Consider the following 26,618-nt stretch of genomic DNA (forward strand, 5'->3'; position numbering starts at 1 on the left):
GGGATGCTGACGTCCTGAGCTGCATAGACAATTCCTCACCGGATTTGTTTCACTGGAAGTAGTTGGTTATGGCCCAACCAGCAGCATTCGTGCATTGTTGTTGATGGAAGTGATAACTTGGATCAAGACTCTTCTTGCTTAAACCAAGATTTTATCAAGAACGATGCTGTTGGATGTGTAGCTTGGAGGCTGGTGTGTGAGCAGGATGGGGAGCTGGCTGGAAGGGCAGGTGAGACGAGGGAATGCATCGAGGATGCTGTTACCAACCTGAGGAGAGCTCATGGCTTTGTTCCAGCTCGTGTTCTTCCATATCCTATCCATCAGCCCATGGGTTGGAGGGGATTTGATACAACCCTGTGGTTAATCATGCGAGTGCCTGCAGGAAGCTGTTGCTTGTGTTGGTTGTGCTGCAGAAACCACCTTTTCCCCTTTGCTGAGCAGCGGCTTGTTAGAGAAGACCAGAAATCTGTATGTTCTTGCTTGGAGATTGGATGGACTACAATAAATCCATGGCCTTTTCACAAGTCTTCTCTGTACCTTTTGATGGCATAGAGGTTTTAAACATTAAGCCATTATGGAAAACTTTACAGAAATCGTAATACTCAGCTCTGCCTCCTGTAGCAGTAAAACCTCTAAATTGTCTCCATGAAATCCTACCTGAATAAACTGCTAAACCACTCTTCATACAGGAAGGCAGTGCAAGAGAAACCTGGTAAAGGGCAGCTGTGACCTGAAACCTTTCCCCGTGTATATATTCTGGTCCTGGTGCGGTAGAAGTCATAGGGCTGTCACTAAGAGAGCCATAAGGGACACTTGGAAAGAGCAGAAGGCACTTGCAGATGCCACCAGAGTCTATATTAATTCTATTCTCTTGGCACTTTACTTGACTGCAGCATCTATAAACGTTTTCTGTTGCTACAGATGAGGGAAAATGCCTTTTTACACGTGTAAGAAACCACTCCATACGATTGCTGTGCTTCGAGTTCCCCACTGGCAGTGTTCAGTGGGTCAGCATCTTTGATGCGATGGCAGCGGCTGCTTCAGTGGATGGAGACCCTTCTGGTGCGCCCATGGGCACAAGGATGCAATGTCAGCCCCAGCCCTGCTCCTGCACGGTGGGGAGATTGAGGAGGCTTTAAAGCAGACAGCTGAGCACAGATCAGCATCTCTTGTGACAGCTCTGGTCCTCTGCCTCTCCTTCCAATTTACATCTGTCCTCCAGGGGTGACAAATGGCAGTGGGGGAACCAGAGAGGCTTTCCATCGCCTGCTCCACAGCATGGGCTTGGGGTTTGCTGTAAGTCCATGGGCAGAACTGATTAATCAGAGCTATTCTTCCACTGTAAAGCCTTTGGGATCCCTTGGATTTTCACGTTCCCCCATTGCTTCAATAGGAATGTAGCTGTAATTTTTTTTTCTCCCTGTTCTCAGGTTGTTTTTTTGTCCTTAAGATTGTTCATTGAGATGATGAAACGAGAAGACTTTGTGCTATTGAAAACGCTGCGCGAACACCTCTGTGAAATCTGCCTTGTTAGAGAACTGATGATGGGAGGAAAGTCCTTTGTCACCAAATGTCAGGTTTCTATTCTGGTGTGGTTTCAGCCTTGCTCCAGCCACCATTTCTTGTATGGATGCTGTTCTGTCAATAGAGCTGCAGAACCTTATTTATGATGTGCATGTTGAGGTATTGTGAAGCCTCGCAACAGACAGGAGAAGACCAGAAGTTCATCTGCGTTCTGCCAGCAGATACAGGTTTGGGTAACGTTTTAGGTTGGCTTTTATAGCTGTGAGCTTTGTTTGCAGCTCGGTTTCCTGGCTCCTGATTAACCACGAAGGTTTGAACTGTGAAATCCTCCTTATTTTTCCTTGCCTTTGTCTCAGGGAAACACAGGATTCGGAAAGAGTTTGAAGTATTTGGGGTTGAGCTGCAGCACAGCCTTACTCTGACGCTTCGGGTTCAGTGTTGCCTGTGGCATTATTCCCTTTGGGTCTCTCTTTAATTTGGGGGACTTCCCGATGGGCCCTTTTCAAAGCTCTCGATCATGACGCAGCCATTGTAAGGCGCGCAGTGTAGAAGCGGTTGTACAGGCACACACACTGGTGTCTCAGCCGTCCTTTCTGCTGGGCAGGTTATTTAATAGCTGGAGTGGGAACTTGCTTAGCTCCTTTCTCCAGCAGCAGCAGATCAGAGCTCATTTTCACATCGCCTTTCATGTCTTGCTTCCAAAGCTGCTCTTTTGTATTGCTCAGGAGGGACCAGTGGGATTGCCTGGGCTCGCACAGTGTCAAACTGGGACTCGCTGGATTTCTAATGTGCTCTGGAATGATTGGGATGAGCTCAGGTGGAAATCAGGGCCCCCCCCCCAAACCTCTGAGCTTCTGGGAATACTTGGGTGCCTTCAAATACATACCTATGGGGTCACAAGGCAGTGGGGCAAAGGGAAGCAGATGGGTCATTCTCTGCAAGGTCAACAATAAAGCTTTGCACGTTGCTTTGGAGGTAGGTTAGGCTGTACTGAGTTGCTAGATGGGATGCATCGGCACAGCAACTTTATTAAGATGCTACATGGGAAAAGAACCCATTTTCTCTTTGTTTTCAGAGGTTCTGATCATTCCATCTGTGGAAGGGAATGTTTGTTTCGGAAAAATCCATGCAAGTTTCAGAGGACTCAATGCAAACAAAGTGAAGCTGTGGCTGCCCCATCCCTGGCAGTGTTCAAGGCCAGGTTGGACACAGGGGCTTGGAGCAAGCTGCTCCAGTGGAAGGGGTCCCTGCCTGTGGCAGGGGTTGGGACCGGATGAGCTTTAAGGTCCTTTCCAACCCAAACCAGTCTGGGATTCTATGTGCCTCTTTCCATGGCTCCAAGGAAAAGGTAGGAAAGCAAAGCATGAATTAAAATGTTCAGTTGGAAGCGTTCATTTGCAAGTTGGATTTTGACATTTTCCCACTTGAGGAAGCCTCTGTTCTCCCCCATGGAGTGCATCGAGAGGAGAAGCAAATTTATGAGTTGTGAGTATTGAAAGGAGGATGTTCACAAATACACTGGGTTTTTTTCCCTTGGCCTGGTTTGATTGCTTCGTTACTAAAAATAGTAGCCTTAACTTGGAGTTTCCAGGCCTCTCCAGGCTTGATGTTTGGATTCAAGTTGTTCCTTCCACCCCAGTGTTTTTGCAGGAGTTTGTCTTAATTCGAACCTAAAACATTCAGTGTGATAATCTATGGTGATGAATATTATCACTTCAATGGGCTGCGAGTCCTGATGTGATTGCAGTGGGGGGTTGTGTTTGACAGGTGATGGTGCATCATCCGTCCGCGTCTACTGAGGTTTCAGCTGCAGACACAAGCAGGGCTATAGTCCATGGTAAGAACTTTTCCTTGCACAGCAACAGTCTTCAGTTCAGCTGCACGCTGAGGGATAGGACCTTGCTCAAACCAGTAAGCTCTTAGGAACGTATCCCATGTGCCTTTCCCATGTCCATTATGGAGTAGAAACTGGGGGCTACTCAAGTGGCATGGGGAACACTCCATTTCACTGCAGAGACAGAGCAAATGGAAGGATTCACTGTATAATTCATCCATTCAGGAGAGCAGGGATATCATCTTGTATGGCAAAACAAATGGATTCTCTGTAAATAGGGTTATGATTATTCTAGCAAAAGTGCATTTGTACTAAAGTTTGTTTGGCTGAAAGGTGAGCACAGCACTTGTGCATCTGATGTTTGCACGAGTGCACAACCTTACAGCTATTCAACACCTGCAGCATCTTAAGCAACTCCCTCTAGGACAGAAGCAGCTAAAGAGAAGGAAGCCCTGAAGAGCCTCATGGACATTGCAGTGAGTGAATTCATCCCTGTGCGAGGGTGCTGAGGCGCTGGCCCAGGGTGCCCAGAGAAGCTGTGGCTGCCCCATCCCTGGCAGTGTTCAAGGCCAGGTTGGACACAGGGGCTTGGAGCAAGCTGCTCCAGTGGAAGGGGTCCCTGCCTGTGGCAGGGGTTGGAGCTGGAGGAGCTTTGAGGTCCCTTCCAACCCAAACCATCCCATGATTCTATGAGTAATGTGAGTTGTGCCCACACAGGGCATGGCTAGCTCAGCACTCCGCTGGTGCTCCCACTCTTCATGATACCATTGATGCTCTTTGGTTCAAAGAAACATGCTAAAAAGCAAAAAAAAAACAACCCTCAAAACCGTTGCAATGAGAAGCAAACCTACAGCACCATCCGCTTTGGCACTCCCAGCTGTCCCAGATATTCCTGTTGGTTCATGTGTCTATGAGGCTCCTCAGCTGATGACAGCACTGCAAGAGTGAGCCTTCATCCTTCAACCTGCTGCCACTAAAACTAAGACCCTCGATACCTGGGTTTAGTGAGATCCTTGGAGAACATTTGAAAACATTAATGTTAAATATCACAATTACGGTTGAAAACCCAAAAGCTACCAGCAAAAATGGTGAAAAAGGTTGCACGAGTCAAAGGTGGAACATCAAGCTCTGGACAAAATCCTTTTGGGAATGGGTGAGACATTGCAGGTAAGGAGTGTGCCTGAGAGTGTTACAGAACCCACCTCTCAATGGGTGTATTGGATGGGCTGGAATCTGGGAAGCACTAGTAAAGGAGGGAATTTGTAAGAACAATATTGTCTAACGCTGTTTCTACTCCTCTGTTTCCATCTCTATCCATTGGGTCTAGGAGAAACTGGGAAGAGAAGATCTTTGGTTAACTAACCTGCTTCATGATTTCAGCCATCAGTTAAATACCTGCACTGATAGTTACGGTGAGACAAACATTCCAGCTGTTAAGAACGGTGGAAACACTCTAATATCTGGGATGTTGTCTTTCCTTGAGGTATGAAAGGTATGAAATCCAATTTCAACTTGATCAATCACCAAACCAGCTCTAACTGTATTTATCCGAGTAATTAAAAGTTACCTTTCTAAACGTTGTTGCTTGTGCCTGTTATTTGTCAGTGATGAACTGGATCATGGTGAAATAAAGGGTAATGCTCCATGGGGTTTCCCTGATTTTTCTGTGTTTCATATGTGCAGATAGGAGATGACAACTGGGTTTATTTTTAGAACACACTCCATGTTCTACATTAATGGCACCACAATCAGTGGGCTCCAACAATTTCCCCGATTTTATGTTATGTTTTTAAATATGGACCTATTCCAATCGGAATTTCAGCATTGGAAAACATGTTCTGACTTAAAAATAGTGCCGTGCAATATTTACACGTTCCGTTGGTTGCCAAATCTGTGGAGCTCTGCATTATTCCCCTGTTCCTCCTGTTTGTTGGGATTTGCTTTGGGTTTTGCTTAAACTCTCGGAAGACTTCCATCAAAAATTGTTCTTTCTTGAAACTTCTGCAGGGCTTGGGCTGAAAATGGGAGGTTTGGGGGCTTTGACATTAAGATGGTTTTAAGCTCAATATGTTCACTCGTTCAGTATCCAGGATGCACTCCTTTATTGCTTTCTCCATTAAAAATGAGTTTATAGCATGATGATACAAGGCTTATATACAGAGAAATACAACTTGCAAATCTTGATGGTTTAATAGCAGGTAAAGGAACTTGATTTGAAAATACATTTCTCACTTTCTAGTATAGTCATTATTTCATACATTTGGCATATTCAGTTAAAATGTCTTCCTAAAACGTTTTTCCTTCTGCCTGATGAAAATGAAAAGGCTCTTGGCTGTAAACTATTGACTTTATAGCTATAAATATATGCATCTATCTATCTATCTATCTATCTGTCTATCCATATCAAAAAGCATCATAGAAAGCCACAGAGAGGGGCTTTTAGTAATCAAAGCCCCCCTTTAGATACTAGAAGGTTCCTGCGGACAACTTGGTGCTGTGATTCTGAGGAGCCGCATGGTCTTTTCTATTCTTCGGCTGATTTATGGGACCCGCTTCCAGAGGAGTTCCAGAGTAACTGGTTAATAATGGGGATGTCAAAACCAGATGCTCCTTAATGGCGCAGTTGAAATCCTTTTTGTCTTCATTTGGCATGAAAAGCTTTCTCCAGGCTGCCTTGGCTTCAACCTTTAAAAGGGAAGACAGCATCACTGTGGTCACTGAAGTAAGGTAAAACCACATAGGTGGGAACCTGCAGCTGAGTGAAGAGCACTGGATCTTGGAACAAACAAGAACGAAAGGGGCATCAAATACCTGATTTCAGGTGGGTTTCAGTATTAAAATGTTACCATAGATGATTCTTCAAAGATTTTTGTCCACTTTTACTACAATTTAATCATCTTTGCTTTCCGCTTTGTAGAAACATTTGTGTAAAATCTGAGCAGACTTAGGTATTTGTAGGTATAAGTTGCATACTTTGTTAACACGTACATCATCGCTTGCCTCAATGCAGATACTCTGAGAGTTGCTAAGTACGGAATTAATGTCTTTAAAAAGGGAAATAAGGTCTTTTGAGGAGGACCCTTTAGACTGGTACGCATCGGCCGGTTGTGATTCTGTATGAACCATGCTCATTTGCAGTACTTAAAGCACTGCAGATTACAGTTTGTGGAGTTACAAACTGGTAAACGTGCTTAACGTGGTTCTAAGAAAAGAACTAGAGCACAGCACTGAAATCAGGGTGCTTCTGTGCCTGCTTTTAACAGGAGAGAGGCATTGGGATTTATTGAGATGTATATAGATTTATATTGATTTATTTAGTTTTATTGAGGTTTATATAGATTTGTTTAGTTTTATATAGATTTATATTGATTTATTTAGATTTATTGAGGTTTATATAGATTTGTTTAGTTTTATATAGATTTATATTGATTTATTTAGATTTATTGAGATTTATATAGCTTTGGTTAGATTTATATAGATTTATTTAGATTTGTTTAGATTTATATAGATTTGTTTAGGTTTTTATGGATTTATTGAAATTTCTATAGTTTTCTTGAGATTTCTATAGATTTCTTGAGATTTTAGTGCCTCAGAATTTTGGGGATAGTATTTAAAAATAAATTCAAAATGACTCTCCATTGGACAGAGAAGAGCAGGCAGCGGTTTTCTATAGAGACTGACTTGTCAGGCTTGTTTTCATTCACTTATACAAGGAATTTAAGACAAGAACTGAATTAAACCCAACTTGTGCTGTTACATGCGCCCGGTCCAGGGGCAGTAAATAACCCAGTATCCCACTCCATGAAATGTCCAATGCCTGCACATAGCACATTATGTTCCTTTTGTAGCCTGACCACTATTTATTAAGTCCCATTAGCAAATTGAAGGTTTCTTCTGTTTTATGTTAGATCCCTGCAGGATGTTTGTGTCGTGGGAATACTCTGGGTATAAAGGGGGTCTGTAAGATCCGGGTGATTTATGTTTTACTCTCCCTTTCCCCTAGTAAAGGCTTTCACAACCTTGGATTGCCACAGCTTTAAAAGGAGTTGATCTGGGCTGTGAATCGGTGGGTTTAGCTCAGAACCTGTGCTTGGTTTCTGCTGGATCCTGGTAGGAAAAGCTGGAACTCCGTGTAAAACACACACGGTTGAGGTGGAATACTGCTGCCCTGGGAGATGGGGGAGAATAACCCCCTTTAAACAGCATGGCTGCAGGGAAGTGCGGTGTCTGCAGCACCTCGTTCTCAGCTCTTGGCTGGGTTAGAACAGTTATACTTGGGGTTTTGTGTACTGAAATCAAAGACTTGCTTTAAAACTTGCTGTATAACTGCTGACAGCCCGTGAGGCAGGAGAGGGGAGGCTGAGGATGCTCCTGCCGTCGGGGCTGGGAGCACATGGTCCCCATCATCTCCACTTGAGACCTGAGCCGTTCCCATGGAGCCAGAGCGGGATCTTTGTACCGAGCTGGACCAACTTCCCAATAAAGCAGGGAGGCAGAGGGAGTTTTCCAGCTGGGATCGGCTGCCTCAGCCCCGGTGCTGAAGCGAAACTCTGCCGCTTAGCGTACAGAGCCTCTCCCTGCTTCCCCGCTTGCTCAGTGCCTGGAGCACCCACAGCAGCGCTGGAGTAGTAAAGCACAAATGGTTTACTACCTGGTTCCTGGTTCTGACATCCCCATGGCAACCTCCTCCCCGATTTAGTCCCAGTTTAGTGCTGCACAAGCGGGATTTGTTCAGGAAGGGATAAAGGTGCAGTATGAAACAGACACTTGCCATGTGTTCCTGACGGCTGGTGAATAGGGACCGGAGCACTGGGTGGACACAAGCTCTTTATTGGAGCTGGCAGCACACGCTGCCCAAGGCTGGAGTGCTGCAGGGTGCAAGGAATGTAAAATAAAGGAAATTAAAAGCATAACACCCAGCAGCTGTGATCTGCTACGTTTGAATGTTACGTGACAACAGGAGAACCGTGCTGCACCCTCAGACCTGATGGCAGAACTGGTGTGAGTGTAAGATAGAGACGATGGATTAAACCCAGTGTGAAGGAGGAGAGGGGCTTGGGACCAGCTTCCCTGGGTGTGAGCAGAGGTTTGTGCCTTGTTTCCAGCTCTCCCTTGCTGCCTGATCCCCCCAGGAGCACCGTGTCCTTCTGCTGAGACCCTGTTTGAGAAGGGGTTGGCTGGTCCAGGGCTGTAAAAGGGCTCTTTGCATGCAGCAACTCTGGTTTTCTCCTGGTTTCCCAATATAAGGATAGCTCGTGGTAGTTCTGGGCTCATTGGAAGAAGCACTGAGGTCTGGAGGTGGAGAATGGGGATAGGGAGGCGAGAGGCAGGGACCGAATGGGATGGAGCAGGAGGATGGAGGTGAGGATCATGTAGGAAGGGAGAGAGGAATGGGTGCTTGTGGGGATCCAAGTTTCCTATCTTCCTGCTCTGGTTTTGTTTGCAGAGGGAGCATCTTGCTGCTGCCGCCTCCTTTCATCCCAGCTGCATGGAGGAGCAGCACCTCCCTGTCACTGGGAGCTGAAGGGGTCTGGGAACGGTTGAGTCTGTAAGACGGAGCTCTCAAAAGTTAGGGAAATCCTGGGATTAAGGGATGGGTGGAACAAGAAGTTCAGCCTTGCTGAGCACAAGCTCGTGTTGGGCTGTGCAATACTGCTCCGTTGTGTAAAGGAGGCACGGGGCAAGCACGCCGTGGACCGGGTTAAGATAATGGATGAGTAAATGAGACTGTGCAGGGCAGCCAGGGAGCAAAGCAGAAACCTTCCTGCCTGCACAGCCCCTTTGGGGTGGGCTGTGAGCCCCACGGCTGCTCTGCTCACGGGTTGTGTGAGCTCTGCTCATCCTGCTGTATGGGCAGCTGCATGTGTGTTTTTAGGGGCTTATTCCTCCCTTCTGTCCATCAGCTGCACAGCCCTGCAGGGCAGAGCAGGACCAGGGAGCTGTGCGGGGCTGCTCCTGTACCGCATCCTCCCACAGGGCCCTGACCATGAGCGCGGCTGAGGATGCTGAGTGGCTGCGGTGGGTGAGGAAGCAGTTCGGGAGCATCGCGGGGCAGGACAAGGAGATCGACCTGGAGGGGTTCAAAACCGCGCTGCAGGTGAAGGAGGTGAGGGCTCCCAATGGGGCTGCCCCATCCCTGGCAGTGCTCAAGGCCAGGTTGGACACAGGGGCTTGGAGCAAGCTGCTCCAGTGGAAGGGGTCCCTGCCCGTGGCAAGGGTTGGAGCTGGATGAGCTTCAAGGTCCCTTCCAACACAAACCATTCTATGATCCTATGGTACTCTGCAGTGAGCAGGAGTGGAAAACCTGGATTAACCATCTGCAATGCAAAATCAATTGGATATTCACAGTCTGCTTTTAACATGCTTGGCTATTCCCACCATATATTCCCTCCCTGCTGCCCTATCCATCCCTGTGTTCCCCAGGCAGTGCCTCTGGCTGCAGTGCCAATACCCCCTTCATCCCTTCCTCCTGTTTTTGATCTTCCCCATGACCTTCAGATTTTGCCATGCGATTACCATTGCTGGTGGCAAAAGCTTTGTCTATAGCATTGGGATGGGGCCGGTGAAGCGCATCCCACTGCCTGTGAGAGCGTTTGTTCTCTCCTCACAGTCCTTCTTTGCTGAGCGGTTCTTTGCACTGTTCGATGTGGACGGGAGCGGGACCATCAGCTTGGAGGAGCTGCTGAAAGCTCTGAGCCTGCTCGTGCATGGGAGTGAGATGGACAAGCTGAGATTCCTCTTCCAGGTTTATGATGTGGATGGTGAGATGGTGAAACCCACGTTAACTTGGGGGTTTATGATTATTAAATAAGCTCCAGTGCCTAAAGGGGCTCCAGGAAACCTGGAGAGGGGCTTGGGACAAGGGCCTGGAGGGACAGAGCAAGGGGAATGGCTTTAACCTGCCAGAGGGGAGACTGAGATGAGCTCTTAGGCAGAAGCTCTTCCCTGTGAGGGTGCTGAGGCGCTGGCCCAGGGTGCCCAGAGAAGCTGTGGCTGCCCCATCCCTGGCAGTGCTCAAGGCCAGGTTGGACACAGGGGCTTGGAGCACCCTGGGAATTCATGGGTTGAGGGTACAAGGTGAAGGCGTTTCAGGGTTCTGTGATATTCCTGGGTCCCTGCTCACCCCGTGCAGGCAGCGGCTCCATCGACCCCGATGAGCTGCGCCTGGTGCTGCAGTGGTGCCTGCGGGAGAGCGCCATAGCCCTGCCCGAGGAGCGGCTCACGGACCTCACCTTGGCCCTCTTCGAGGCCGCTGACAAGGACCACAGCGGCTCCATCACCTTCGAGGAGCTCAGGGAGGAGCTGGAGGGTTTCCCGGAGGTCATGGAGAACCTGACCATCAGGTACGTGTGCTGCTGGGTCCCTCTGACAAGCCCACAGGGGTGGGAGCTCCCTTGTGAGCACGTTCTTCATCCCGAGTGGAGGAAAAAGCGTGGGGTTTATGCTCTCATCAAGGGTCTAATGGGGTGCCCAGACCATGAGGTACCAATGGGACTAACTGGGGCATCTTATGGTGCTAAGCTGGGTGCAGAGATGGGTGCAAGGATGGTGTTGGGATGGGTGCAGGGATGATGCCAAGCTTGGAGCAGGGTTTGGATGCAGGAATGGGTTCAAGGATGGTGTTGACATTGGTACAGTGCTCAGATGCAGGGATAGGTGCAGGGATGGTGCCACACTGGTGCTGAGCTTGGACGCGGGGGTGGTGCAGGGCTTGGACACATGGATGAGTGCAGGGATGATGCCACACTGGATGCTGGGCTTGGGTGGAGGAACGATGTGATGCTGGAGGTAGAACTGGGTGCAGGGATGATGCACAGATGGGTGCAGGGATGGGTGCAGGGATGGGTGCAGGGATGGGTGCAGGGATGATGCGATGCTGGGGGTAGAACTGGGTGCAGGGATGATGCGATGCTGGGGGTAGAACTGGGTGCAGGGATGATGCGATGCTGGGGGTAGAACTGGGTGCAGGGATGGGTGCATGGATGGGTGCAGGGATGATGTGATGCTGAGGGTAGAACTGGGTGCAGGGATGGGTGCAGGAATGGGTGCAGGGATGATGCGATGCTGGGGGTAGAACTGGGTGCAGGGATGATGCGATGCTGGGGGTAGAACTGGGTGCAGGGATGGGTGCATGGATGGGTGCAGGGATGATGCGATGCTGGGGGTAGAACTGGGTGCAGGGATGATGCACAGGTGGGTGCAGGGATGATGCGATGCTGGGGGTAGAACTGGGTGCAGGAATGATGCAGGGCTGGGTGCGGGGCTGGATGCGGGGCTCCCTTTCCCCCCGCAATCAGTGCCGGTGCCCTCCCCAGTGCCGCGAGCTGGCTGAAGCCACCGCCTCCCGCCGAGCGCCTCCCGCGGCCGCGCTGCCTGCGCCGCGCGTTCTGGCGCAACCACCGCGGGGACCTGCGCTGCGCCTGCGGCTACGCGGGCCTCAACCTGGTGCTGTTCGCGCTGGCGGCGCCGCGCCACGCAGGGAGCCTGGCGCTGGCCCGCGGCTGCGGGCAATGCCTCAACTTCAACTGCGCCCTGCTCGCTGTGAGTGCGGGCGCGCAGGGTGCGGGGCGGTGCTGAGCGGGGCGAGTCACAGCCAGAGCCGCTTTGGAGGCAGCAATGGAGCCCGTGCGCTCCTGCAGCTGCGGGACCCGGCTGTTCTCTGTGTAACCGTGTTATAACGGGTCAGGGAGGCTCTCTGGGACAAAGGAACCCAGGGGCACGTAGGTCCTTGATTGCTGCCTCTGGGTGCTCGCCACGGGAGGGTGACAGGGAGCTGGCTCCAGAGTCTAAGGGTCCCCAGCATCCCTGATGGCTCCTCTCCCATCTCTGATTGTCCCTCTCCCGTTTCTGATAGCCCCCAGCATCCCTGATTGCCCCTCTCCCATCTCTGATAGCCCCCAGCATCCCTGATTGCCCCTCTCCCATCTCCAATGTCCCCCAGCATCTCCTACTGTCCCTTTCCCATCCCTGACGGCCCTCAGCATCCCTGATTGTCCCTCTCCCATCCTTGACTGCCCCTCTCCTGCCTGGAGGTGCTGATGCTGCGGAGGTGCCTGACCTGGCTGCGAGCCACCCCCCTGGCCAAGGTGCTGCCAGTGGACCAGCATGTCCTGTTCCACCAGCTCGTGGGGTACGTGGTGCTGGTGCTGGCAGCCGCTCACACAGGCGCCCACATCGCCAACTTCAGTGAGTAGCAGCCCCTGGGCATAGCGGGGGGACATGGCCTGACCTCGGGTGAGACCCCCCCCAGTGTGCCCCATGAGCCCTGCGGCGGGACCCCCTCCCAGTCCTGCTGAGGAAGAGCCCCTTGGTGCAGGGGCATCACCCACAGGGTGCTGGTGGAAAGATGCAGGGGCCTGGACTGAGCCATGCGGGGGGATGCTCATGCCCTGGGGGATGCAGATGTCCTGGAGAAGGGGATGCGTGTGTTCCAGGAGGGATGCACATCCTCCATAGAGGGGGTGCTCATGTCCTGGGGGTGCAGATGTCGCAGGGAGGGAGCTGCCAGGCCTATGGGGGGTGCACAGATCATAGGGGGCTGTGAGGCTGCAGGCTGGGTGCTGGCAGCCCCAGGGCACACGGTGCTGTGCAGTCCATGCACTGTCTGTTACCCCCATCTAGTGGCATCCTGGCCGGCAGCGACGGGCTCCCACGATCCCCACGCAGCTCCTGAGTGGAGTCTGTGCCCCACGGACCCCCCACCCCACAGCAGAGCCAGGGGAGGATGTAATAGAATCAATCCCAGCCTGGTTTGTGTTGGAAGGGACCTTAAAGCTCCTCCAGCTCCAACCCCTGCCACAGGCAGGGACCCCTTCCACTGGAGCAGCTTGCTCCAAGCCCCTGTGTCCAACCTGGCCTTGAACACTGCCAGGGATGGGGCAGCCACAGCTTCTCTGGGCACCCTGGGCCAGCGCCTCAGCACCCTCACAGGGAAGAGCTCCCTCCTCAGATCCCACCTCCATGTCCCATCCCAGGCAGGCTGGCGCAGCAGGACGGGCACCCTGCCCTCACCGAGTACCTGCTGCGGGCACGGCCGGGCATGGGGGGCCTGTGGGGCACGGCCTCGCAGACGGGGCTGGTGCTCCAGGCACTGCTGCTCACCATGGCCGCCTTCTCCAGCCCCTGCGTGCGACGGAGCGGCCACTTCGAGGTGGGTCCCGACACGGGTCCGTGAATACCCCCATAAGGGACCACACCATGCCCTGTGAAGCACCATTTGGCTCCATTCATTGCTCTCAATTGATGCTCACCGCAGGTCTTCTACTGGACCCACCTCTCCTACATCTCCATCTGGATCCTCCTCATCCTGCATGGTCCCCACTTCTGGAAGTGGTTCGTGGTTCCCGGCTGCCTCTTTGTGCTGGAGAAGGTGCTTGGCTTGGCCTGGCGGCGGGCAGGGGGGCTGCGCATCGTGGAGGTCAACCTGCTCCCATCCAAGGTCTGTGCCCATGGGGTCTGTGATCCCATTCCCACCTCCCTTCCAGGGCCCTCTGTGTGTGAGTGGGAATACAGGTGCTGCGGTTCCCACCACCACCTTTCCTGTTCGCAAAGCATCCCATAGCTTGGAGAAAAGCACTTTGCCACTGACCACAGTGGTTATTCTGTGCAGGGGACAAGGAGGGACAGTGGGACATGGAAGAGGGTGATGGCCCCAATGTGTTGGGTGCTTCCCCAGCCACGTGCTGGAGGGATGCGGTGCAATGAATAGCTTGTATGGAAGAGATGTAGGTTTGGGTGGCTTCGGGGTGTGTTGGTGGATGTTTGCAGCAAGAGGTGGAAGCAGGTTCTTCATTTTCAAGCCACTATTTTTTGTTATTTCGAGTTTTTGCCTGTTTTTCAAGTAAAAGAAGGTCTAAACTCACAGAAAGACTGGAAGCAAGGCACAAACTGCTGCGACTCTTATTTCCTCTTAAAACATCATGGTTTGAGGTCAGCCCTAACTGAGATTTTGGTTTGATAGCAAAGCTGGGCAGGGGATAGGAGAATAAACCCCTTCCTTAGGTCAAATCTGCCCTTCTCATGCTGGCCACTGTTTAACATGGGAGGCACAGACCCTGGTGGTCATGTGCTGCAGAAGGACCGTTGGTTGTGACTGACCAGCCTGATGTTCCCGCTGGATGCTCCTGGTTTTCCGGTCTCTGTTCCCTGCAGGTCACTCACCTCGTGATCGAGAGGCCGCAGTTCTTCCACTACAAGCCGGGTGACTACATCTACCTGAACATCCCGGCCATCGCCTCCTACGAGTGGCACCCCTTCACCATCAGCAGCGCGCCCGAGCAGCAAGGTGATCACTGGTCCTGCGCTCCCATAGCATCACCGCGATGTGCTGCATCACTGAGATGAATGTTTGCCATCCCTGAGATGAATGTTTGCCATCACTGGGGTGACGTTTGCCATCCCTGAGATGAATGTTTGCCATCCCTGAGATGAATGTTTGCCATCACTGGGGTGACGTTTGCCATCCCTGAGATGAATGTTTGCCATCACTGGGGTGACGTTTGCCATCACTGGGGTGACATTTGCCATCACACAAGCCCCATCTGAGTGGCTGGATCCCCTCTGAGGGTCCTGCAAAGAGGTGTCCATACTATGGAGCAGGGCGGTGTGTGTCCATGCATGCCTCAGCTCACCTACCTCCACCTGTGCCTGTGCATAAGTGCTGTATAAAATCAGGTACCCGGGTTATTTCAAGCAAGGTACGAGGACTGAATGTGAAGGATGTTAGTGGGGATGCCACCTGGTTCTGCACAGTCTTCCAATACACGAAGAGAGCCTACAGGAAACCTGGAGAGGGGCTTTGGACAAGGGCCTGTAGGGACAGGCCAAGGGGAATGGCTTTAACCTGCCAGAGGGGAGACTGAGATGAGCTCTTAGGCAGAAGTCGGAACTGGATGAGCTTGAAGGTTCCTTCCCACCCAAACCTGTCCCATGACTCTGTGACTGCTGCAGGGTCCCCAGGGCCAGCCCTATGCAGCACACGGCCGCGGTGCCAGGGCTGCAGGGCAGTTCCATGCGCAGGATGCTGCCCACTGCTCCGCTTCCCCCTGCAGACACCCTCTGGCTGCACATCAGGTCCTTGGGCCAGTGGACCACCAAGCTCTATGAATACTTCCAGCAGCCCGAATCGCTCAGCCTGGAGCCCAAAGCCCTCAGCAGGAGCCTGCGGGCGAGGAGACCCCGGTGCTGGGCACAGGTTGGTGCGGGCAGGGCTCAGCTTTTGGTCAATGCTCTGCTGAGTGCCTCCCCCTGGGGTCACCCCAGTGCTCAGCTGCGGCTGGGGGCACTCATGGTGCACATCCCTGCAAGGTGCTTGTGCAGCCTTGGAGGATCAAGGCCAGGTTGGACACAGGGGCTTGGAGCACCCTGCTCTAGCAGAAGGTGTCCCTGCCCTTGGCAGGGATTGGAGCTGGAGGAGCTTTAAGGCCCCTTCCAACCCAAACCATTCCTTGATTCTATGACTTTGCATCCCCCTCTCTCCATTGAAGCCGTATGACCCTGATGGATGAGGCACCACAGCCAGTGATGCCTTTGTGCTTGGATTCAGGAAGGTCTCTGCAGCAGAGCTGGCTCGGAGAGGGGCTCCGTGGCCATGGATGGGGATGGAGCTGTTCAGTTGACCTCATACAAAACCACTGGTGCTGCTGCCCCAGGAGAGCAGGACCCATCATCAGGGGTGAGCACATCTCCCATCGGCACCCGTTAGAGGCCCTTATCCCTGCCATGGAAACTTCCCAGGATATTGATTGTGTCTGGGCTGGAGGAGCAGCCCTGGCAGACAAAGCATCTGTGTGCACCGGGTTTAATGAGTGTCTCTGTCACCCTCATGCTTTTACCTATCCCCTGGTGAGCAGCGGTTCCCTGCGCCTGCTCCCACTGCTCCAGCCACCCCCGCTGCTGTGAACCAATTCTTCCCTTCCCAGCCCGTGTGGGGATTGGGATAATTGACCTTTGAATCAGTACTCGAAGGGAGGATCCAGATAATGTCATGAGCTGATGGGTTCCTGCTGCTGGATGTTGGGATGTGCCACCAGAGGCTTGAGCAGTGCCCTGGCTCTGCCCAAGGGATGCGGCTGGAAGCGTGTGTGCAGCCTGGATTATCCCAGCTGGGAAAATCCCACCCCAAACCCAGCCCCAGGAACAAGCAGGGTTTTAGCTTTAGCTGTCATGGAGGGGTTTGTGTGAGGAGGAGATGGCCACGGCTCTCTTCCCCTCGCAGGTCTCCACCGGGCTGGGGGAGCCCCATCGCCTCTGCAGCATCAAGGTGAGGGATGCTCGGTCCTTCCCTGGCTCTGGTGAGGAGGGCTGTTCTCAGCATCCCTGGGGGACCCATGTGTGCCCGTGTGCATGAGTGGTCCCGTCTGGGGCTGATCCAAACCCTGCGCTACTGGATGGCTTCATCCTCCTCTTCCTTTGCTCCCATAACACTCCCATAAAAGACCCCAAAGTCTCCCTGGGTTCCATAAGCCTGCTCCTACTCATAGCCTAAGAGTTGTAGCATCCATGGGCTGCCTGAGTGCTCCCTGAGTTCCTCATCTCTCCCAGTGCTACATCGATGGCCCCTATGGGACCCCGACCCGGAGGATCTTCACCTCGGAGCACGCTGTGCTCATCGGCGCCGGCATCGGCATCACCCCCTTCGCCTCCATTTTGCAGAGCATCATGTACAGGTTGGTGCTGGGGCAGCAGCTCAGGCTGTGGCTGTGCTGGTGGAGCTCTGGTGTGGCTTTGGGAGGCACAGGATGTGATGTACACCGTGTTGGCCATGGGCATGAACCGGAGCTGGTGAGGAACAAGGGCTCAAGGCCTCCATCAAAGGCCCGTGGGGTCCGAGGGATGCAGGCAGGGCTGTGTCTGCCCATGCAGGTACCGCCGGCAAAAGCAGAGCTGCCCCAGCTGCCACTATTCATGGTGTGAGGACCTGCGGGACGAGGAGATGACACTCAGGAAGGTAGGAGATGAGGGAGGGGGATGTGGGACCAAGGTGTACCCTGGGGATGGATGCAGGAGGGCTGCAGGCTCCTGAGGGTGCAGACCCCATGAGCATCCCTGCGGTCCAGCAGGTCTGGGTTGGATGTGATCCCTGTGCTGCTGCCCAGCTCTGAACGAGGAGCTGCTGTGTCCTTCCAGGTTGACTTCATCTGGATAAACCGGGACCAGAAGCACTTTGAGTGGTTCGTCAGCCTGCTGACCAAGCTGGAAATGGAGCAGGCCGAGCAGGAGCCGGGAGGTGAGCGGGAGGCAGGGACACCCCAGCCCCCGTGCTCGCGGTGTGGGGCTGGAGGCGTGAGCATCCCCGGGAACACGCAGGCCGCTTCCTGGAGATGCACATGTACATGACCGCGGCCCTGGGCAAGCACGACATGAAGGGCATCGGGCTGCAGATGGCGCTGGACCTGCTGGCGGCCAAGGAGCAGAGGGACTCCATCACCGGGCTGCGCACCAGAACCCAGCCCGGCCGCCCCGACTGGAGCAAGGTGAGGGGTGGCGGCATCACCCGTGGGAAGGGAGCCGTGTCCCCATAACCCGCTCTTCCTGCGGGGACACCACAGGAGAGCCCTGTTTCGGAGCGGGAGGATGCACCACGGGGGTATCCAGACCCAGGGAAGCCTCTTCCTCCCATGGGGAAGCATCACAGGGCCATGGGGTTGTGCCGGGCAGCAGCTCCCAACGCAGGCAGGGGTCCGGCCATCCTGGCTGGCTCTGCCACCGTCTCCTCTCGCCTGCCCCTCAGGTGTTTGGGAAGGTGGCAGAGGAGAACAGAGGCAAGGTCCAGGTCTTCTTCTGCGGCTCGCCAGCGCTTGCCAAGGTCATCAGGGTGCACTGCGAGCGCTTCGGCTTCCTCTTCTTCAATGAGCATTTCTAGCAGCAGCCCTGGTCCCCTGCCTGCACCACCAGGCCTGATGCGGCGTGATGGGCTCCACGGATGGATCCTTATTCGCTGCCTGGGGTGGCTCCCGGTGGTGCTGGCTCCGAGCTGGGGAGGGTGGGACACACATGGAGCAGGGGGCAGGGAGAGAAAGGGGCTCGGGTGGGCCACGGGGCTTTGAGGTGGGTGGGATGGGGTCCTGGAGCCATGGGGGGACAAGGGTCCTGCATCACCTCGCAGGGCTCGGGGATGGGATGAACGGGGTCCTGCATCACTTCGCGGGGCTCTGGGACGGGGGAGCCCTGTGGGATGCCCACAGGAGGGCACTGCAGCCTCGGTAACCGGGGCCGGGCCGTGCCGGCTGACCGGGGCTGCGCTGGTCCCAAGCCCGGCCCCAGCAGCTCCGGCTGCCCCTTTCCAGCGGGGCACCCAGCATCCTTCTGCTAAGCCCCATAATGGGGCACCCCCTGTCCTGTCCCAGCCCTGCTCTGCAGCACAAGAGCGCTTTTGCCTCTTTTTACACCAGAAAACAGGTTATGTGGATGTGCCCAGCACAGCCCATCCGCCTCGGGATGGCTGACGGGATGCAGGGATGTCCCCACGCGTTGCTGGTGTGACCCACGGGGACCCATCACTGCTCAGATCAAATGGTGACATGAGGCTGGTTTACAGGGTGTCTTATGGGCCACCCGTGCCATACGCTGATGCTTTGGTATTAAAAGTAATAGAAAGGAAAGATTAATGTAGATGAGACACTCATCCCATGGCAAAGTCACCCATGGGGAGAGCAAAAGCTCATGCAGAGCCAAACCTGCTCAGGGGCTTTGCTAAAGAGACAGAACCTGGATGTGATCCCTGATCCATAGGCTGATCCTCTGCAGCATGGACCAGGGCTCCTCTGTACCAGCATCACCACAACAGCAGCCCATGCGCTGTAATTAAAGGGGTTGTTTCAATCCGGGGATGATGCAAGGTCCTGTTTGCCAGGTCCAAGGGAAAATCAGTTCAGCTGCAGCCTCCTGCAGGGAAATAACCCCCGCTCTGTGCATGGAGCGATGGGGATTTAGGGATGCTGCGCTCCTGCACTGACCCCATTCCTGCGCATGAATCCATGCGCTCCCATTGCAGAGAAGAACCGGGGCTGTACGTGGTGGCATCACGTGGCCGAGGAAAACACCCTCCTCTCGATCATAAAGAAGAGTTAATTACAGCTCTCCCCACGTTCCGAGGCAATTATAAGCAGAATGAATCATGATGTGTCTGCTGATAATCATTTACATCCCGCATCCCGCTGGATCGCAGGGGCCGAAGCGCTCCCCGGCTGCAGCAGCTCAAACCCCACCAACAAAAGAGGCGAATTTAGCTGTGAGCCTCGTGGCACCAGCGGGCCCAAAGCAGAGGAATTTGGGGGGAAATCACACAAATCCCCTAAGATGCAGGAATGCTGCCCTGATGGGAATCCTGCAGCCTTGCTTTGGAATGCTTTGGAAGCGGGTTGGGAGTGGGGTGGGTTTTGCTTTTACTTTCCCATTATAGGAAGGTGTTGGTGTTTGGGGACATCGAGATGTGGAGTGGCCTGTTCCAGTCATGCACAGGGTTTGTGGGGAGGAATTTGGGTGCTCCTCCTGTTTTGGACTTGCATTTGCTGTCCTGGCACGTTATAGGAGGTGGTTTGGTGCCCTGGAGCATGAAGCATCTCAGAGGCATTCAGCTGCCTGCTCCCACTCCCATCCCAGCGTGTTTCCCATCGCTGGTGGGCACCTCCAAGGAGAGATGATGGAGGCAGCATCAAGGTCAGTGCTGACAGGATGAATCCTGAGCTGCTCACATCCCAGCCACAGGCATGAAAAATTGATGAAGCCCTTCCCCTTCCATCCGCACATCTCCTTCATCAGAGGTTTCCTTTGGATCTGAGGAATAAACGATTAAAGGATGTGGAATTGGGGGGGAGGAATTGCTGCTGCTCATGGGGTTTCAGTGCTGGAGCAGTGGGGCACGGGCAGCTTGGGCTCCGTGGCCAAACCAAGCCACAGCTGGGGTGGGAAGCGGTACCCAGAGAGGGGCTGCTCCCTGAATCCCAGGATCTGCTTTGGTTTGGGGTTGTTTCTCGTGTTAAAGCAACAGGAGGCTCCGCATCAGGAGCTGGGGAGGCAGGGGGTGAGCCTGGGTAATGATCTGCCTCCTGATTAATGCCTTCCCTTGGCTGGCTTCATTACTGTGATTACACTGGGGCTGTAGCATAGCAACAGCTGATTGTTGGTTGGATGCAAAGCGCATCATTCCCTGGATTAAAATTTGATTGAGATATAATTGCATTCATCTTGCAGCAACGGATGCTCTAGAGCCACCGAGGAGAGGCAGCAGCGGCCAACGGGGTCCCAGTGTGGGCTGGGCCTCGGAACATTGGGAGGGGTGTTGGGGTATCATTGGGATACTGGGCTGGGGCTCGGTGCTGGATTTCGGGTTGGAGGGAGCTGGTTGAAGGCACCTCTTGCATGGAATATCACCTGCAGGTATTCCCTCATGAACCCTCAATACATAGAGTTCATCCATGGATAAATGAAAAGGAGGATTTGGGAGGGGATGAAAAGTGTCATGTAAAGGAGACACTAAAATAGGAGCTGATGACTGCCCAAAGCCCTTTGCTCCTCCAGCACCACATCCCAGCTCCCCCAAAATCCAGACAGAGCAGGAAACCTTAAAGAAACTGTATTTATTATCAGTATGATCCCACTTGGCATATTCTATTACTAAGTGGTCCTGGTACATAGATATTATTCACTTAAGTAATCAATCACTGCCAACAAATTACAGGATCCAGGGAATGAAATTAGCAAAATGAACTATGGATGTAAAATTCATTTGAAATTCAATTTAGGAGCAACATTAGCTTTCAATTAGTCTGCCCAACTGTTGGAGCATCAGTTTGTCTATCAGGTTGTTAACTCACTGTAATTAACCTTTGCTGTTAAATTGTTGTTGATTTCGTTGATATAATTATTATGCGACTCCTAATATTTTGCTTGGATGGTAGCTCATTAGCTTGTGGCTTCTCATTAGGGAAACGGTGATTTCTGGGTCTTTTTCTTCCCTCTGGCTGGTGGGACAGGGAGGGAGATGCTCCAGAGCTGAGAATTTGGGTGGGAAACTCTGTACAGGGAGGGGATGGGACCTGCTCCCACTGTCCCCAGCATGACTGGTCCCAGACTGGTGGAGATGGGGACTGAGAGGGACAGGGGAAGGGCCATGGGATGTAGGACCATGAAACAAGGAGGATGGGGGATCCTGCGTATTAAGGCAGCAGCAAACCATGGGATCCTGGAATTCCAGGTTGGGAGTGACCTCAAGGACCACCTGGTCCAACCTTTCCAGGCACAGCATGACCCAGACTGGGTGTCCCAGCTGTACCCTGTCCAGCTGAACCTTAACAGCGTCCAATGCTCTGGAGTCACCTCTTCCCTGGGGAGGTTATTCCAGTGGCTGGGTGTTCCCATTGGGAAACATTTTCCTCTTGTGTCCAGTGGGAATCTCCCCAGCAGTAACTTGTGCCCATCACCCTTCGTCTGTTCCATGGGACTCCATGTAAAGAGGGAGTCTCCATCTTCTTTGTAGCCTCCTTTAGATACTGGAACACTGGGATAAGGTGTCCCTGAGCCTTCTCTTCTCCAGGCTGGACAGCCCCAGCTCTCTCAGCCTTTCCTTCCTTGGATCATCTTCGTGGCCCTTCTCTGGGCCCTCTCCACCCCATCCACATCTTATTTTGTACAGCAGGGCTAGAACTGGACACAGTATTCCAGGGGTGGCCCAACGAGCACTGAGTGCGACAACGACACCGTCCTCTCAGCTGCTGATGCCCAGATGTTAGACCCTTCCTTGGGCACAGCTGGAGGGGCTGATTCCAGCCTTGGCCCTGGTTATTTACAGCGGGGTGGATGGTCCATGGGGCACAATGGGGCGGGTGGGGTTCAAGGTGCTTTTTCCTGCTCCATCCCCTCCTTTCCACAGGGGAGGTGGAGGGGTTACTTAAAGAGCAGTGACTCACTCCAGCCCCATGAGCAGAGCTGGGGGTCCCTGTGCAGGCATGGATGCTCCTTACAACACAGGCAACCCCCTGCTCACAGCACCAGTGGTTGTTTTCCCCCCCTAAAGAGCAACATCTTCAACAGCCACTTAATGCCCAATAGTTGTTTGAACAGATACTGCTTCCCCCTTCATTCCAAGGGGGTTGGTGAGGTTATAACTCAAGCTATCATCCGATAGATGGGACTAATCCTGCCACCGCTGCAGCCGATGGAAATGTTTCCATTGACGTCAGTGGGAGCAGGATTGATCTCCACACACGGACTATTTGTTCCTGAGGTTTTAAGAATTCATTTCCTCCTTCCATTGCCAGAGACAGGGAGCAGCAGCGGAGGGAAAGGAGGCATCTCATAACCACGTATTAATACATGAATCATCAGCTTAGAGCCCGGTGCAGAATAACTGAGCTGGGTACGGGGCTGGAGGAAAGGAAGGGTTTAGCAGACAGGGCCCAGCAGCTAATCTGGAATGAGAGAGTAATTGCAATGTAAATTGCTTCACACTAGCATGTGAGCTGCATCTTTTAAGCTCTATTTAAATGCATTAGGGTAGATGGAGCCTCTGCTCACATCCCTTATCCTGTGCCGGAACAACAGCACCTGATGTATTGCTTTACAGTGCACGTTGAGGATGCTGTTTGCTTTTGGATAGATTCCAAAGCACCGAGCAAGCCAGGACAGCTGATGTGCCATCACACCAGCATGGAGCGGGCAGAAAGGGGCCTCCAAGTTTTACCTGGATATTTTATCTTTACTATTACATTTAATGATGGAACCTGTCAATTTTTATCCCTTTAACACCCCCTCCTGCTCAGCACTTGAGGAACCTCTCCCACGAAAGCACAGACGAGTCCTGCCCCACCTCTGAGTCTGTGGGAGCATCGCGGGGATGCTGAACTCCTTTGCAATGGAAGCTTCTCAGTGTGGATGACTCCGGCGCCCGCTCCCTCTGCACACCCGGAGCACCAGCAGCAGGAAAACCCTTTCCTTAACTTCAGAGCTCTGGTGTTTTACCCCGTGATTCCATATCCAGGGTGTGTGATAAATCAGTCTAAGGAATAAGTGACAAAGGAGCGGGGTGTGCGTGTGTTTATTGCTATGGAAACAATCCTGGGCCCAGCTGAAAGAGAAATTCTTTACTACTATTCCTGCTTTGCAAAGCCATCAGAATCCCAGCATTTGAGAGGTCCCTGCTGCGCCCGACCCTCAGCAGCTCATGCAACATAGCCAAAGGTCAGTATCCACCTTTTATACCTATTCTTGCCTCCTAAAGTACACCCCAGTACCATGTCAAGGGCTTCATGCACCCCCTTCTACTGCTGTTTGCTTCCCAAACCTTGCATCCCATGTGCTGAGGCTCTTCTTCTTGTCCTGGAGAAGGTAAGACCAAAGGACCTTGCTTTGCAACCACAGGGTGAGGTGATGAAGGGGGCATGGCAGTGCGGAGTCCTCACCCTTCCTGGGTCTGCTAATGGGTAACGAAGATAATGCTGTAATTAAGACACTCGCTCAGTGTCTTCTTACTTGGTTATTTTAAAATCAGAGAACTAAAAATCCATCATTGGATTTTAGGGACCTGGGGTTTAGCATGGGAAGCCTGTAGGGTATAAAAGACCTGGAGGCAGCTGGGGTTGGATGATGTTGGGTGAATCCATGAACCCAAACTGGGCTGGGAGGGTCGATCCAGCCCCTGCAGCACTGAGCAGCTTCATGTCCCTGCTCTGAGATCCAGCCCATGCTGTCCCAGCACCAGCGCTGGGCAAAGGCAGTTTGGAGCTGGGGGCTGAGCTCATGGCAAAGCCAGAGTGTGGAAGCAGGGGAAGGGGAGCAGGGCAGGAGCAGAGAGGACAAGGCTGTGACATGCAAAGGAGGTTTTGCAAGAGGCAGCAGATTGTGCAAGTGCATCTGGGCAGGAGCCAGCCTTTGGATGGCCAAGTGCTGCTGGCACAAAGCAGAACAGCTTTGCAAAATCTTGGAGCATCAGGTTGGAAGGGACCTCAAGGATCCCCTGCTCCAACCTTTCCAGGCACAGCAAGACCTAGACTGGATGTCCCAGCACCCTGTCCAGCTGAACCAGTGTCCAATGCTGGGGAGTCACCACTTCCCTGGGGACACTATTCCCGTGGCTGGCTGTTCCCACTGGGAAAAGAAACCGCAGGAAAAGGCTAAAAAAGGGGAATTTGGCGCGTGTCCCTGTGCAGAGTGAGGTTTGTGCCCCTGAGGACACATAGAACAGCGGCACTCAGGTTACAGTGCCACCGCAGAGGACTGGGGGGCGATGTCAGCACGCTGAGGTCTCGTATTGAGTCATTACCTTCAGTTTGGGTTAAAACCAGACAGAATCAGCGCAACGGCAGCCTCGAACGCTGCTTAATTCCACTCCACGAGCATCCCGCGCCCCCGCCACGTGCGCGCCGCCGAGGGGGCGTGGCTCCGAGCAGCCAATCAGCAGCGCCCCCGACCCCGCAGCATCCCATTGGCTGGCGGCAGGCCCCGCCCACAGCCGCGGTTCTCGCGGGAAGTAGGGGCGGGGCCTGGCCCGTCTCTCCCCCTATAACCGGCACCACGCCCCCGGTACCGGGGCTCCGCCGCGGCCGCTCGGCGCTGCCGCTCCCCGGTGGGCCCCGCCGCCCATGTCTACGGCAACGCGCAGGTAGGGGCGCTCCGGTGGGTGGGGTGAGGCGGTGGCTGCGGGGGAACGGAGTCCGGGTGGCACAAGGGCTGAGCAGCGGTGGATGGGAGGAGAGGGCAGGGCGGGAGCGGCCCTGCCGCTGTCCCCGGTGCCGCCGCCCCTCCCGCCGGCCGCTCCCCGCCTCACCGGCGCCGCTGTCACGGCGCACCGCGCGCTTCCATTGGCAGCGGCATCCATCGAGCCACGCCCCCTGCTCTCCTATTGGCTGCAGCCTCCGTCTCGCGCCGCCCCCTGCGCTCCTATTGGCGGCGCGGCGGGAAGGCGTGGCGCGGCGTTGCCTCTCCGTGCGCCCCCTCCTGCCCGGCGCTCGGGTTCCGCCGCCAGAGAGGCCCGCGCCCGGCCGCAGGTAGGAACCGGCCTCCTCCGCGCCCCGCGGGCCCGGCCCCTCCGCTGCCCCCCGGGGGCCCTTCCCCAGCCCCCGCCGGGCCCCCCGCCGGGCCCCCCGCCTCCCCGCTTCTCGGTGAGAGCGGCCTCGGGATTCGGCTGTGTCCTCCGGTGGTTTGGGGCTGCCGGGGAGCGCTGCGGGGGGAGCCGGGGCCGGCCTCACCCCTCGCCGCCGGTGCCTGGGTGTGCTCGGCCTGCGCTGCGGGGTTCGGGGCTCCCACCCGCGGGGCTCCAGAGCCGGGTTCTGCTTGGGAAGCCTCCAGTCAAGGAGAACCGGGCTCCCGAGGGTTAATTGCGGTAATTGAGGCCTCCGGCACTGGTGAGCCCCGGAGTGTTCTGTGGCTGGAGGCAGAGCCGCCTCGTGTGCCTCGGCAGCGTGATGGGGGTGTCACTGGTGAGGTGGTGCCTGATATCCCAATGCACTTGGGCGGTGATAAGGAATTGTGTTTAATCAGCTTTAAAGTAAGATAGGGTGGAGGTTGTTGGGTCGGCTCCCAGTATGGACCAGCTGGGGCAGCTTGGCTGGGTACTGGGTTGTTCCTCTGCTCTTGTGGGTGCTCCTCTGCTCCATCAAGGTGTTTTGCATGTGTCTGTATCCGTCCCAAGGTGTAAGAAAGCCAACACAGAGTCAGCCTCAGTAAGGCTGAGCTGCTTCATCAGGTGTCCGTAAAGCTAAACTCCACTTGGGATGTTTCCATACTCTAGTTTCTCCCTGGGAGCTTAAGGTGAGGTAGACGTTGTCAAACCAAGCCCTGAAACTGCTTCTTTAGCAGCAAACTGTTGGTGCTGCTGGGATCAGTGAGGTATCAGCCACCTCTAACCGTGTTTGTGTGAGGGATCTCTGCGTGCTCCAAGCAGGAGGTGTCACAAGATGAAATCAGCTTTGTTAGGAAGGCTGCAGTGGGGGGGGATTTGTGCTGGAGGTGCCTTAGTACAGGAACAGTTGGCCTTACTCTCCTTTAATAGGTCTTAATTCAAAGAGGCATGGCCTGTTCATGCTCTTCGTTTTGCCTTCTGGAATTCACTCCCGCTTGAGCAGTGTGAGGGGGAGAACCCCTGATCGATGCCCTCTCTGGGAAGGGGGAACTGAAGTAACATCCATGTGTTCCTGTGAGAGCTACAAGGAGCACCGGTGAGCACGTGGATGATGAGGACACTGTGTTCCAGGGTATGTACTGTGGCTTCTGTCAGAGTACAGCGTGCACATCAGCTGCTATGGACCTTGTGCCTGAAACCTTG

The 26,618-nt window shown here is 53.9% G+C and overlaps 2 protein-coding genes across 4 annotated transcripts in view; both read left to right on the plus strand.

Annotated features, from left to right (window-relative positions):
- Positions 1 to 9,344: 9,344 nt before the first annotated feature.
- Positions 9,345 to 18,221, plus strand: LOC308225683 (NADPH oxidase 5-like; the record flags this gene model as incomplete). Its single annotated transcript, XM_080626766.1, has 15 exons — positions 9,345 to 9,464; positions 9,969 to 10,119; positions 10,491 to 10,701; positions 11,674 to 11,899; positions 12,391 to 12,544; positions 13,333 to 13,508; positions 13,614 to 13,796; positions 14,510 to 14,642; positions 15,409 to 15,551; positions 16,575 to 16,619; positions 16,901 to 17,025; positions 17,222 to 17,306; positions 17,486 to 17,585; positions 17,666 to 17,832; positions 18,090 to 18,221. 15 exons carry the CDS (start codon positions 9,345 to 9,347, stop codon positions 18,219 to 18,221), a joined length of 2,151 nt encoding a protein of 716 aa, XP_080482892.1.
- Positions 18,222 to 24,893: 6,672 nt separating this feature from the next.
- The window catches only part of GLCE (glucuronic acid epimerase), a 42,871-nt gene continuing 41,146 nt past the window's right edge, over positions 24,894 to 26,618 (plus strand). Inside the window, exon 1 of one of the 3 annotated variants that reach the window (XM_080625989.1) lies at positions 24,894 to 24,956. The gene's annotated coding sequence lies outside the window, so the exon portion shown is untranslated. Of the gene's footprint in view, positions 25,342 to 26,618 lie in introns of all 3 variants that reach the window. The other 2 variants (XM_080625992.1, XM_080625990.1) reach the window with 2 other exon arrangements.

The sequence above is a fragment of the Psittacula echo genome (assembly GCF_963264785.1).
Source record: "Psittacula echo genome assembly, chromosome: 10".
In the NCBI taxonomy this organism is placed as follows: Eukaryota; Metazoa; Chordata; class Aves; order Psittaciformes; family Psittacidae; genus Psittacula; species Psittacula echo.